General features: G+C 35.0%; 1 protein-coding gene across 6 annotated transcripts in view; it reads left to right on the forward strand.

Annotated features, from left to right (window-relative positions):
- CSNK1D (casein kinase 1 delta) overlaps positions 1-12,691 on the forward strand; it is a 66,196-nt gene that overhangs the window by 23,132 nt on the left and 30,373 nt on the right. For all 6 annotated transcript variants that reach the window (XR_007953367.1, XM_051995310.1, XM_051995309.1 and 3 more), the window contains exons 3-5: positions 3,567-3,715; positions 11,764-11,992; positions 12,459-12,629. Coding sequence is in view for 5 of the 6 variants with exons in the window: in XM_051995310.1 (XP_051851270.1) it covers positions 3,567-3,715; positions 11,764-11,992; positions 12,459-12,629 (549 nt within the window). In the remaining variant the exon portion in view is untranslated. The remainder of the gene's footprint in view (positions 1-3,566; positions 3,716-11,763; positions 11,993-12,458; positions 12,630-12,691) is intronic.

Consider the following 12,691-nt stretch of genomic DNA (forward strand, 5'->3'; position numbering starts at 1 on the left):
CTATATTTCCTTTTGTGTGTTTTGCCATTACTTATGCACAAATAAAAACTGAACAGAGCCTAGCTATGTCTTGCTTTCATAATAATTTTCCTACTCTCCTTGATCTGAAACCTTGGTGTCGTCTGCTCTTCCTTTCCCTTTATTTTCCTTTTTTCCTTTTTTCAGAATCTCATTTGGCCCATTCTTTTAGTTGATATTTATATCATTTTATGCTGCTAGGTCCTTGACCTTTGAGGTATGAACTATTCTGATCCCTAACTGGTGTCTTACCTCCCATCTTTCCCTACTTTTACCACAGCTAAATTATTCTTCTGAAATTAACATTTTCATCATAACTCATTCCTGCTTAACATCTAGTGATCTTAGTCTTTTTCTTTTAAATCATATTAAATCTGGAATTCAAGTCCTTTTCTTTGCTCACAATGTGATGAACTTTAACTCTTGCCATCTTTTTCATTTTGCACCCTCTCTTTCCCTTAGAAATTCTGTTCTCCCTAAGCTCTCCTGTCATTATTCATTCCCATCCTTTCTTTCTGATTATCCAAGCCATCTCCATTCTTTTTAAGACCCAAGTCAGATCTCATCGCTTTCTCTAGCTATGTCAATCTTAGCTTCCCCCCCCCCCAATGCCTGTGACTTTTATTGTTTATACTACAGATCATAGAAACCTAAAAAGTAGTAATTGTATTTTATTTCTTCATTTTACATGGGAGGAAACTAAGGCCCAGAGTTTTAAGTGTCTTGCCCAGAGTTGCATGGTCTGTGTTCAGGCAATTGATTCTAGGTCTTTTTAACTACTACATTATGAGGCCACTACACTTACATCTCTGCAGTATTTCTAGGAGTTCTCAAGTGACCTGGGTAGCAAACTAAAGCCTTGAGGGCCTGTACACATGTGACTTCTTTATGACTTTGGAAGAGAAAAGGACATTTGGAAAAAGAACAACTAACTGAAAGTATATGGTATTGATATAAGATTCAGGATTATAAAGATAAATTCTTGGATAGAGACATTAGATTCCATAAAAACTAGGAAGAGACTCCCCAGTTAGATCAAGAGACTCAACCAAGGTTTGAAAAAGGGGGAAAGGGAGAAAAAGATGGGGTAGATGAGTTGCCTGTTAGTTTAGAGATAAGACTAATAATGGGGGTTTTGGGAAGGAGAGACTTGCTGTTTTTACATTTACATTTTACATACATACATACATTGAATATGGGTCATAAACAATAATGCTTGAGATTTTAATTTCAGATTCAACTCAGTAATGTCACTAAGACTTGGGAATACAATGCTTATAACTTTGGTATATCAGTGGAAGGATGTTTTATTCAAAATAAATACAGTAGTATATCAGTAACTTTCAAGAAAATCTGTTAAGCTAAGTGGGAGAATCATGGTAGAGAATGTGTGGCTGAACATAAAAGAACAAACAAATTTATTTCATTGTAGGAAATAATATATGAACCACACAGCTAGAAGACAGTTTTTTGATACAAATCACAGAATTAGTTCATATACATGATGAAAGACCATCTCCTGAAAATCTTACTCCGCTACAAGTAGCACAAAAGCCAAATACTTGACTTACTGACACTTTTACCTTTTAGATGGTAGATATGGCAGAAAAACTTTGATCCAGTTCTGACCAAGCAGGAAGAAGTGGGAGCTATAAGATAAAATGACAATTATTAGCCCAAGAAAGGAAATTGAGTATTATGGTCATGACATAGCCTTTGACTTAGTAAAAAGTGATTTCAAAATCTACAGAAGTATGGCTTAAGAGTGTAAAAGGGAAGCTAGATCCAAACAGATGAATGTTTCAAAATCAAATTCTAGTGAAGAAATTAAGAAGACATCAAAAGAGATTGATATGGCTTTTAATACTCTAATGGTTTCAGAGTCAAAAAGGAAGATAGAATCAGTAGAAGGTACTCAAAGAAGACTACAAAAAAGATGGCATTATAGCTCTAAGAATGGCAGAAAGGCAACAACTTGTGATTTTCAATGTACCATAATAACGTGAAACTTGATAAAAAGCATATTTTGATTTTTAAGTTTTTTTGTTATTTCAAGGTAAACCTTATTTTGAGCATATGGAGAAGTATGACAGAAACAGAAGCAAGATCTTCAGGCTGGAAAGGGTAGAAAAGATTTGATTGAGAGGGAATTGAAGCTGTTAAAATTTTCAGGTAAAGAGATGTTTAGAATTTGGGAATGCTAAGTTTCAAAATTACCTAGGGTAGGATAAATTTTTAATAAGCATGTGTACTGAAAAAAAAAGCTTGTAAATAGAATAGCTGAACTATCATAAGTCTTTAAAGGATTTTGGAAATAAATTGACAGGTATAATAGAGTGGTAGAACAGGAAGAAAATTTATTAGGTGTCTAATACACTGCCTAAGCACTTTATAGATATCTTGGGACTGTTGTAGTATAGTTAATGTAGACTTCAGCATGGCATTTAATTGAGATTCTTCTGGACATGCTAGGTGGGGGCTGGGCATTGTGTGATAGTACAATTAGGCAGATTCATAATTATTAGAATTCCTGTACCCAGAGAAAGTTAACCAGCAGATCCAAGTCTTCCTGGAAGACTATTACTGGCAGTGTATTCTGGTGATTTAGTTTAAGCTCTGTTTTCAACACTTGCATGAAGATTTTGATGGCATGCTTGTTAAGACTGGAGATGACAAAATACTAATATTAACTAAGTACTTAGTTGGGTGACAATCAGGAGCTAAAAAATTCTGGTCAGATGTAATCTTAAAAATAAAAAAGGGATAAATTTGTAAAGTCCTACCAGTAATTCAGAAATGTCAACAATAGGATAGGAAAAGATAACCTAAGCAGCATTTTATTGGAGGGTGGGAGAGGAATTAAAAGTTGAACTTTCAAGCTCAGTTTGAATCAACAGTATGTTGAAGCAATCAAAAAATTAAATTAAAAGAATTGAGTCCAGGTTGTAACCCCACCATATACTTTATACTGAGCAGATCTCTTCTGGAGTATATAGGGAAATAAATAACAAATTGAGAGAAGTCTCAAACGTGTTGGGATAGGTAATAAAATTGTGGTTTTGGGCATGAAGAAGAGAAGGAATAAGGTTAGAATGAGGAAGAGAAGGTGCTAATAATAGCCTTTAAATACTTGTAATAGGGGGATTTTTTTTTTCCCTTTGGTTAATCAACACTAGGACCAGTGAATGGAAGTTACCAAGTAGCAGTTAAACATAAAGAACCACCTTACAAAAGATCTATAAAAGTAAAATTCACTGTTACCTTAAGTAATGGATTCCCTGTGTTCAAGCAAAGATTGATTACTTATTAGGGATATTGTTGAGGGAATTCAGCAGGAGATAACGACTTCTGAAGTCCCTTCTATATCTTGCAGCCTGTAATTCTGTTATATACACCACATTAACAGTTAAGACTTAAGCACCAGAGAACAGTGACATACATTTTTCTTGTCATATAATTCTTCTCTCTCTATCTTCTTACTTCTTTAGTATAAGAAGTTCACTTGACAAATTAGATAATCCATATCTATTGAAATTTGTTTCTTTCAGTGGGCATTCCTACAATTAAATGGTGTGGGGCAGAAGGGGACTATAATGTCATGGTGATGGAGCTTTTGGGACCAAGCCTTGAAGATCTCTTCAATTTCTGCTCAAGAAAATTCAGTCTGAAAACTGTCCTGCTACTTGCTGACCAGATGGTAAGAAATTATTTTTGATGGGAGTAAATTAGGTTTGAACCACATTGTAGGCATTCAATAAATATTTATTGGTTGTTAATTTTGGAATATAGATTTTTTTTGTTTTTTTATTATTGAAAGACATTTAGGGAAATTAATACTCTATGAATTATTGATAAGGAATAAAGTGTTCAGTGAGCTAATTGAGTCTTTATTTTTCTGCCCATCTAGAAGTTTTAGCACTAGCAGTATTTATTCATTTTGCATGGGACCTCCTGTCCCATTTCTGATCAAATTTTTCATTCAAATTAATCTTTACTGAAATTTCAGTGCTAATTCTTAAGGTCATGTTTATTAAAAGATCTTCCTTTAAAATCTTTCTTTCGTGCCCTAACATGTATAGAAGTGACTGTGACTGCCAGGATAAATGCCAGGAGATAGTAAACTCTTTCAAGGGCCTGTATATCTGTTGTCTTAAGAACTTAGCCTAGCTAAGTTCAGAAAGGCTCATCATGACAAGGTTGGCCACCAGGTGATTTTTTTTTTTTTGGCCACAGTAGTAGTCAAGATGAGAAAGAATCGTAATCTGCATTGGTGAGAGGAGTACTACCCACACTGAAAACAAGACTCTTTGGAAGTATCCAAGTAGTAAGTGCAGATGGTTCTTGCTTTCACATGAGTGAACATTCCATTAAACCTCTACGGAAACATAATGAAAATTTGCCTGGAAACATGAAGAAGAAGGTATAGAGGAGGCTAATATATAGTTCAAGGACATTTGGGGCCAGGGACAGAGAAACAAGAGCAAGAGGAACATATGGGGACCTGACCAGAACCAAGAACACCACACAGGACAGACAAGTGCAAGTATGATGTGGACCCAGAAAAGATAAGGCAGTATGCAGGAGAAGCTGTGGTCAGACAAGAATGTGGACACATGGGCAGAGAGTAGAGTGCAGAGGAGCAAAGGTCTTAAGCCAAATCCCTAATCCTGGTGGCTGTCTTTCTATGAGTCCCTCTGCTTTCACTTGGAGGGAGATTTTTTAGGGTTTTATTTTGATCAAGGAGAAAGGGAGACCACTGATTGTTTAGCCAGGAAGAGGAATAAAGAGAGCATAGTACAATACAGTAAAGTTAACATGAATGTAGATTGGAATCACAATTGAATGTGAATTTCTTTCAGAATTCAAATTTTTGTAATGTGAATTTATGTAAAGCAAAAGCTGTGTTACAAGCTTGGTATTAAAGCACAGTACCCTGATAGTCCATGCTACACAACTAATATGGTTTCAAGTTCAGTCCCACTATTTTTCATGGCTTAATTGTTTTCATTTCTTTTTTAAAATCAATTTTATTGATATTTTCTTTTTTGTCATTTCGTCTCACTTCCCACAGAGTCATTCCATATATAACTAGTATTTTTTTTAGGAAATTTTAGGAATTTTAGGGGAAAAAATTCCATACAACTGATTCAGTACATTGAAAAAGTCAGAAAACATGTGTAATATGCAACATTCGTGGATTTTCTACCTCACAAAAGGATAGATTGAGGATGGTCTTTCATAACTCTTGAATCCTGCTTGATCATTATAATTTTTGTTGCATTAATTTTTTATTTTTTTGGTGTGATGGTCTTTCCATTTACCATTTCCATTTCCATTTTATATTTTTTTCCTTGACTGCTCACTTCACTGTGCATGAATTGACAAATAATTTCCATTCTTCTCTTGTATGCACACATTTGTAGCATAGTGATATTCTGTTACATTCATGTACCACAATTTATTTAGACAGTTGATGGATAGCTGCTTTATTTTTAGTTCTTTGCGGTTACCAAAAGTGCTGCCAAAAATATTTGGTTATATAGGTGTTTTGTTATGTCTTCCTTGGGGTATAAGCCTAATAATGAAGTCTTTGGTTTCTTTCCAATTGCTTTCCAAAATACCATTTCACCATTTTACAACTCCATCAACAGTGTATTAGTGGACCTGTCATTTTATAACTCTTCCATCATTGGTTGTAGCCATCTTTTGTCATTTTGCTAATTTTCAGCACATTATTTCAGTATTCAATATTCAGCACAGTAATTAATCACATAATGATATGTGAAACCTTAAGGATGCTTTGGTTTTCATTTCTCATATTATTAATGACTTGAAGCATTCTTACATGTGGTTATATTTCAGTGTTTTTTGTTTTGTTTTGTTTTTGAGAACTGGTTGTTCCTTTGACACTTAATGGAGAATAGAAGTTAGTCTTAAATATTTGTCATTTATATCTTAAATAACATGCTTATCAAAGAAATTTGATAGTTTTTTTTAAAAAAATACACTTCAACCACTTCTTATTCTTGGTGGTTCAGTTTTATTTGTGCAAAAGCTTTTCAGTTTCATCAGGTCAGAGCTATTTAATTTTTTGTAATTGCTTTTACCTTTTGTTTGCTTAAGAATCCATCTCCTATACATGTGAGAGTTATCTGATCTATTTCCCTTGTAATTTTTGTAAGTCATATCTGACTTCTTGTGACCCCATTGGGGTTTTATTGGCAAAGATACTGGAGTGATTTGCCATTTTTTCCAGCTCCTTTTACAGATGAGAAAACTGAGACAAACAGGGTTAAGTGACTTGGCCAGTTCACACAACTAGTGTGTCTGAAGCTGGATTTGAACTCAGGTTTTCTTGACTCTAGGCCCCACCGGGGGTGGGGGAGAGGGGAGGACGGTGCATACAGAGGGTACCATAATGTAGCGTGTAGCGCAGGGGATCACCTTCACTACAGCAGCAATCACAATAGGGCTTATTTTCGGGGGAGGACATATTTTAGAGGAATCTTACACAGTAAGGGGAGGGCTTATTTTCGAGATAAGTCTTATTATCGGGGAAACACGGGTATATATGTCTCCAAAAAATTCTTAATTTTTGAGAATAATTTGTGAAATATGAGTACTAATTGTTCTTTAAAAGTTTGGATAGAATTTGCCAGTGAATCCAGGAGTTTTTCTCTGATAATTCCTTTATAGCTAAATATAGTTCCTTTTCTGACATTTAAGATCTCTGATCTCTGTCTGATTTTTGGATAATTTAGGTATTTTTATATTTTTAAAGTTATAACTTTATTTCTTTTGTTTTCTCAGTTTTGTTAGCAGATAGCTGAATACTATGTTCTGAGTTTTCTCTTTATTCTGGTTTTGTTGTGGTTTTTACCTTGCCCATTTGCTATCTTCTTTTTGATTTTCTGTTTTCTACTTTTTAAATAAGGGTAAGGATTTATCCATTCTATATTAGCCTTTTCAAAGAACCAGCTTTTAATCGTAATTTTTCTATGGATGGTTTGTTTCCAGTTTATTTCCTCTCTGATTTTTCTTTTCTTTTCTGTGCTTAATATAGATCTACTTTTTGACTTTTTTTTAAATTTAATTTTTATTTAATAATTACTTTATATTGACAGAATCCATGCCAGGGTAATTTTTTTTTTTTTTTACAACATTATCCTTTGCACTCGTTTCTGTTCCAATTTTTTTCCCCTCCCTCCCTCCACCCCCTCCCCTAGATGGCAAGCAGTCCTTTATATGTTTGATATGTTGCAGTATATCCTAGATACAATATATGTTTGCAGAACCGAACAGTTCTCTTGTTGCATAGGGAGAATTGGATTCAGAAGGTATAAATAACCCGGGAAGAAAAACAAAAATGCAGATAGTTCACATTCGTTTCCCAGTGTTGTTTCTTTGGGTGTAGCTGCTTTTGTCCGTCATTTATCAATTGAAACTCAGTTAAGTCTCTTTGTCAAAGAAATCCACTTCCATCAAAATATGTCCTCATACAATATCGTTGTCGAAGTGTATAATGATCTCCTAGTTCTGCTCATTTCACTTAGCATCAGTTCATGTAAGTCTCGCCAGTCCTCTCTGTATTCATCCTGCTGGTCATTTCTTTTGACTTTTTAATTTTAAAAAATGAACATTCAAGTTCATTAATTCCCTCATTTTTATTTTGTTAATGTATGTTAAGATTTTTATGTTAAGATTTTAATGTATGTTAAGATTTAAGTCCTGAGAATATTTTAACTATCCCCTGGAAAATTTGGTATGTTTGTCATTTTCTTTTACATAATTAGTATTTTCTGTGATTTGTTTTTTGACCCACTTATTAAGATTTATTGTTAGATTTCCATTTGGGTCTGTGTTTGTAGTCTCTTGACCAGTTACTGCTTTTGAGTTATGATTTATAAAGGATATGATAACTAATTTTGTCTTTTTAACATATTTTGTAGTATCTCTGGCTTCTAATGGTCAGTTTTTTGTAAAAGTTCCATGTGATGCTGAGAGGTGTATATGTGTGGACTTTTTGAAAGATATCTTTTAGCTTTAGTTTCTCCCACAATTTGTTTAGTTCAGTTTGTTATTTTTTTTTACTTTGTTCAGATAGCATAATGGCAGCTTCTGCTTTTTGTGTCTCTTTGTTTTTTAAAATATATTTCTTGTAAGCATTATTAGATTGTAGGCTTTTTCTTATCTAATATGTTGTTTTTTCAATTTACTCCTTTTTAAAATTAAAAGTTAGTTTTATATTTTCCTCTCCTAATAGTTTTTTTTTAAGGTTAAAAAAAAACCTAAAAAAAAAAAAACACCTCCTCTGTAAACACCATACTGTGATCCTTGAGTTACTTGACCTAGATCTTTTTTTAAGTTGATCCCATTCCCACTGGTTCTCCTACCCTTACCCCTGATCTTGTTCCTCTCATTTGTTATTCCTTATTTATGGTTTTGCTTATTAGTTCATTTCCCCCATTTGCTTTTATCCAGTTATAAAATTATTTTCCCCCCTCCTTTTCTCTCCACCAAATGGATTCTCCCTTTTTCTCTTATCCTTATAGTTCTCTTCATTAGATTTTTTAAAATTTAATTTTAATTTTTTTTTATGTGCCTCTCTGTCTTCATTGTTCATGCTCTCTATTTTAAGCCTCCATTCTCCTGATTCATACTTGCTTAGTTTCTATATTCTTGATGCAGTCAAAAATTCCAATGAATCCATCACAGGCTTTTCCCTATAATTGTTTTCTGCCATTTCTTTTGTAGAGCTTGAACCCCAGTTTTCCTTTTTCCGTATTGCTCCTAAAACAATGCTAGATACTACAGGTGTCATGGGCACGTCCTCCTTGATTAGGAGGCCCACAACTGCTCTGCACCCTCTTCAATTACTATTCTTCCCCACTTTCCCTCAAAGTCTCCTTCCTGGGTTCATGCTCTTCCAGTCCCTCAGTGGCCCCCCTCAAGAGATCCAATTATTCTCCTGAGGTAAGGTGAGTAAACTTTGAAGCATCAAATCTCCTAGAACACACTTGGCTTAAGATCTCCATTCATCTTCACCCATAGGAGCATTCATCAAGGAAATCCTTTCATCCCCTTTCCCTCTCTTCACCCACTACCCTGTCAGCTCTTTGACCATTCCCTCTTTGCTAGCCTTCAGTTTGACCCCCGGCCTATCTTCCTCACTCTTTTTGGTGTGTGCTCCCAATCTGTAATGTAGTTCTATCAAAAAAACAACACACAAGTGAACCTTGGTTCACTTAAGACCATATCTCAGGGACTTTCACTATTAACTCCTCCAGAGCTCTCCCCCTTGAGCTTCATCTCCTTGTATAGATTTGAGAAGTAGTCTCTTACTGGTCTCTCAGTTGTTAACTCTGTTGCTGTCCATGGCTCCTGAATTTATTCACTGTATCTGCATTTCTGTTAAGAGTGTTTTAAGAAGCAAATAATCTCTAGTTCTAATTTTCTTTTTGAAAATGTTTAAAACAACTTATTTATTTAATGTTCACCTTTTTTCCTTTATGGTTAAACTCAGCTTTGCAAAGTAGGCCACTCTGGGCTGTATCCTGAGCTTGGAATACATTATTCCATTTTCTTCTAGTTTTCTGTTAGATTGTCTTGAATTATCAGAATGTCCTTCTCTTTTTATTTGAAAATCCTTCCTCTGATAACTTTTTGTTTCTGGAGTGAATGCCCCTCTATTGGGAAATGGCTGTTATGGTATATGAAGATAATGGTATATTATTGTTCTATAAGAAATAATGAGCAGGCTGATTTCAGAAAGGCCTGGAAAGACTTATGTGAACTGATGCCGAATGAAGTGAGTAGAACCAAGAGAACATTGTACACGGGTAACAAGATGATTATAGGATGATCAACTATGATGGACTTGGCTTTTTTCAACAATGAGGTGTGATGGAAAATGCCATCTACACCCAGAGAGAACTGTGGAGACTGAATGTGGATCTAAGCATAATATTTTCGCCTTTTGTTGTTGACATTGTTTGCCTTGCTTTTTTCCCCTCTTTTGATCTGATTTTTTTGTTTGTTTTTGTTTTTTTGCATAGCATATGACAAATATGGAAATATGTTTAGAAGAATTGAACTTGTTTAACCTATATTGGATTGCTTGCTGTTTGGGGTGGGGGGGGGGAGAAGAGGAAGTAAAATTTGGAACATAAGTTTTTGCAAAGGTGAATGAAAGTTGGAAACTATCTTTGCATGTATTTAGAAAAATAAAATACTATTTAAAAAAAACTTTGTTTCTGAAATGAATTGTTAAATTTTAATGACTATATGTCTTGGGGTTTTTATGTTTTTGTTTTGTTTTTTGAATTCAATTAGTATTTCTTTTTCTGTGGTCAGAAATTCTGGGCAGTTTTTATTATTTCCTACATGATATTATTATTATTCTTTATGTTTTTCTGGAAGACCTATGATCCTTGGACGTTGACAATGCGTCATATCTTCAAAATTCAGTATTTTTTTTTGTATAATGAATATATTTTCTTAACTTCATATTGTTCTTCACTTCTGGTTGTTTATATTCCCATTCTCTTATTCTTATTTATTTTATTTTTTTTTGTGGGGGGGAGGGGAGGGGTGATTTGCCATCACAGATTCTAGTTTTTCTATTTTGTCCATTATTTTTCCATGTGCAGGTCATAAAATTCTTTTAAACCTCATGGTTTTTTTTTGAACCTCTCAGGAACACTGTGTTGTAGTTCCACATTTTTGTCACATTCTATAAAGACTTGTGTCTCAAATCATTTTCCTTTGTTTTGCAATATTCAGATATCTGAATTCATTTACTAGATCTGAAGGCCCTATTTCCTTCTGTTAAATGATTTACTTGTTGCTGAATCTTCTTACGTTCAAGGCCGTTGAATTTTCTTCCTAAGATCTTGGTAATTTTAGTCTTTTTTTCCCCCTTCCTGATTTTCCCACTTGCACACTTCCTGGCTTTGTTTTCTATGATATCAGGGTGTGTCCTTGAGGGCTGGATTTCAGGGTTTCTCAGTTTCCTCCCATGCCAGGTAATTCATGGTTCATCCACCCAGGTCTCTGCCTCTCCCTTCTTCCTCCCCCCTAAATTGACATTGGGTAGCAGAATTTTCCTCCAAACGAATGTTGAGTTCTTTATTTGCAGTTTAGTGGAATGCTGTATATTCACACACAGCTCACCTGATATCCTGCTGGCTATTTGTTCTTCAGTTCTTTGGTCTGGCACCAACAGTTTAGAGAATTGATAATGGTGGTACTATGGGATTTTACCTGGCAGGTGATAGTTTTATAGTTCTAGTGCTATAAAATTGTCTACAGCAATGACAGTTCCTGCATGCTTTTGATCCTAAAGGGCTGCTGGAGCACTTAATGTCAAGGAGTAAACTTTGGCAGTCTGGAGCTGGATCTCCAAGGTAATGGAGAAAGGAGGAGAAAGGGGGCACCAGAGTATGGAGGGAGATTTTCTTGCAAGCCCTTAAATCTTTGTATCTGCTCACCTGCCTTTCTATACCGTTGGTAATTAGGGAACCAGGAAAAAAATTCTAAGGAAATGAGATCAATGAGCTTCATTTTTTTTTTTTTTAACCAGCTTTTGGTTTTTGAATGTCCCATGACCATGGATACAGCTAAAGTTGTTTTATCTTTGCCACGTAATTTCTGGAGAGGTTTAAAAAGTGATGAAAATGAGAGAAAATGTCTAGTGCCCAATGTTGTTGTCTTATCTTAATCTTATCTCTTACTTCTTGCTTATAGATTAGTCGGATTGAATACATTCATTCGAAGAACTTCATCCACCGAGATGTGAAGCCGGATAATTTTCTTATGGGACTGGGAAAAAAGGGTAACCTAGTCTACATCATAGACTTTGGGTTGGCCAAGAAGTACCGAGATGCTAGGACCCATCAGCACATACCCTATCGTGAGAATAAAAACCTCACAGGAACTGCTCGTTATGCCTCCATCAACACTCATCTTGGAATTGGTGAGCCTGTGTGTAGTATACTCCTCCACCTAGAAAACTAGGAGTCACTGACCTAAGAGAGCCTTCTGGACTACTTATTTTTCAAATCAAATTTAACAGCTATTAATCTGTGTTCTTGGGCATCATCGGAATGTGCAACCTTCAAAGTTTATGGATCCCCGTGACCATTAACTCATTGTGGCAGATAGATTATAGCTTCTGAGTGATTGAATTAAAAGCATTTTTTTTTCCCAAGATTTGAGGGACTGGTAATTGCTTTTTATTTACAGCCAATAAGTTAGAGCATTATTGTACACTGGGCTAAGGATTAGTTTTCTTAGTTTAGGATAAGAGTGGCAATTTATTATAAATCCAAAGGACTGAAGTTTTATTGTAATTTTTCCTTTTGAGTTTTTTGGTTACCTTTTTAAGAATGTAGTGAATGAATGCATGTTGTCACACATTTTTCTTTATACTTTTTCTTCAGAACAATCTCGAAGGGATGACTTGGAGTCCCTGGGCTATGTGTTGATGTACTTCAATTTGGGCTCCCTCCCCTGGCAGGGGCTGAAGGCTGCTACCAAGAGACAAAAATATGAAAGAATTAGTGAAAAGAAAATGTCCACTCCCATTGAAGTGTTATGTAAAGGCTACCCTTGTAAGTTTTTGTGGGGGATCTACTTGTTCTACACTGTTAAATTTCATTTAGTAAGTTGTAAG

Source organism: Antechinus flavipes, chromosome 4 (assembly GCF_016432865.1).
Source record: "Antechinus flavipes isolate AdamAnt ecotype Samford, QLD, Australia chromosome 4, AdamAnt_v2, whole genome shotgun sequence".
In the NCBI taxonomy this organism is placed as follows: Eukaryota; Metazoa; Chordata; class Mammalia; order Dasyuromorphia; family Dasyuridae; genus Antechinus; species Antechinus flavipes.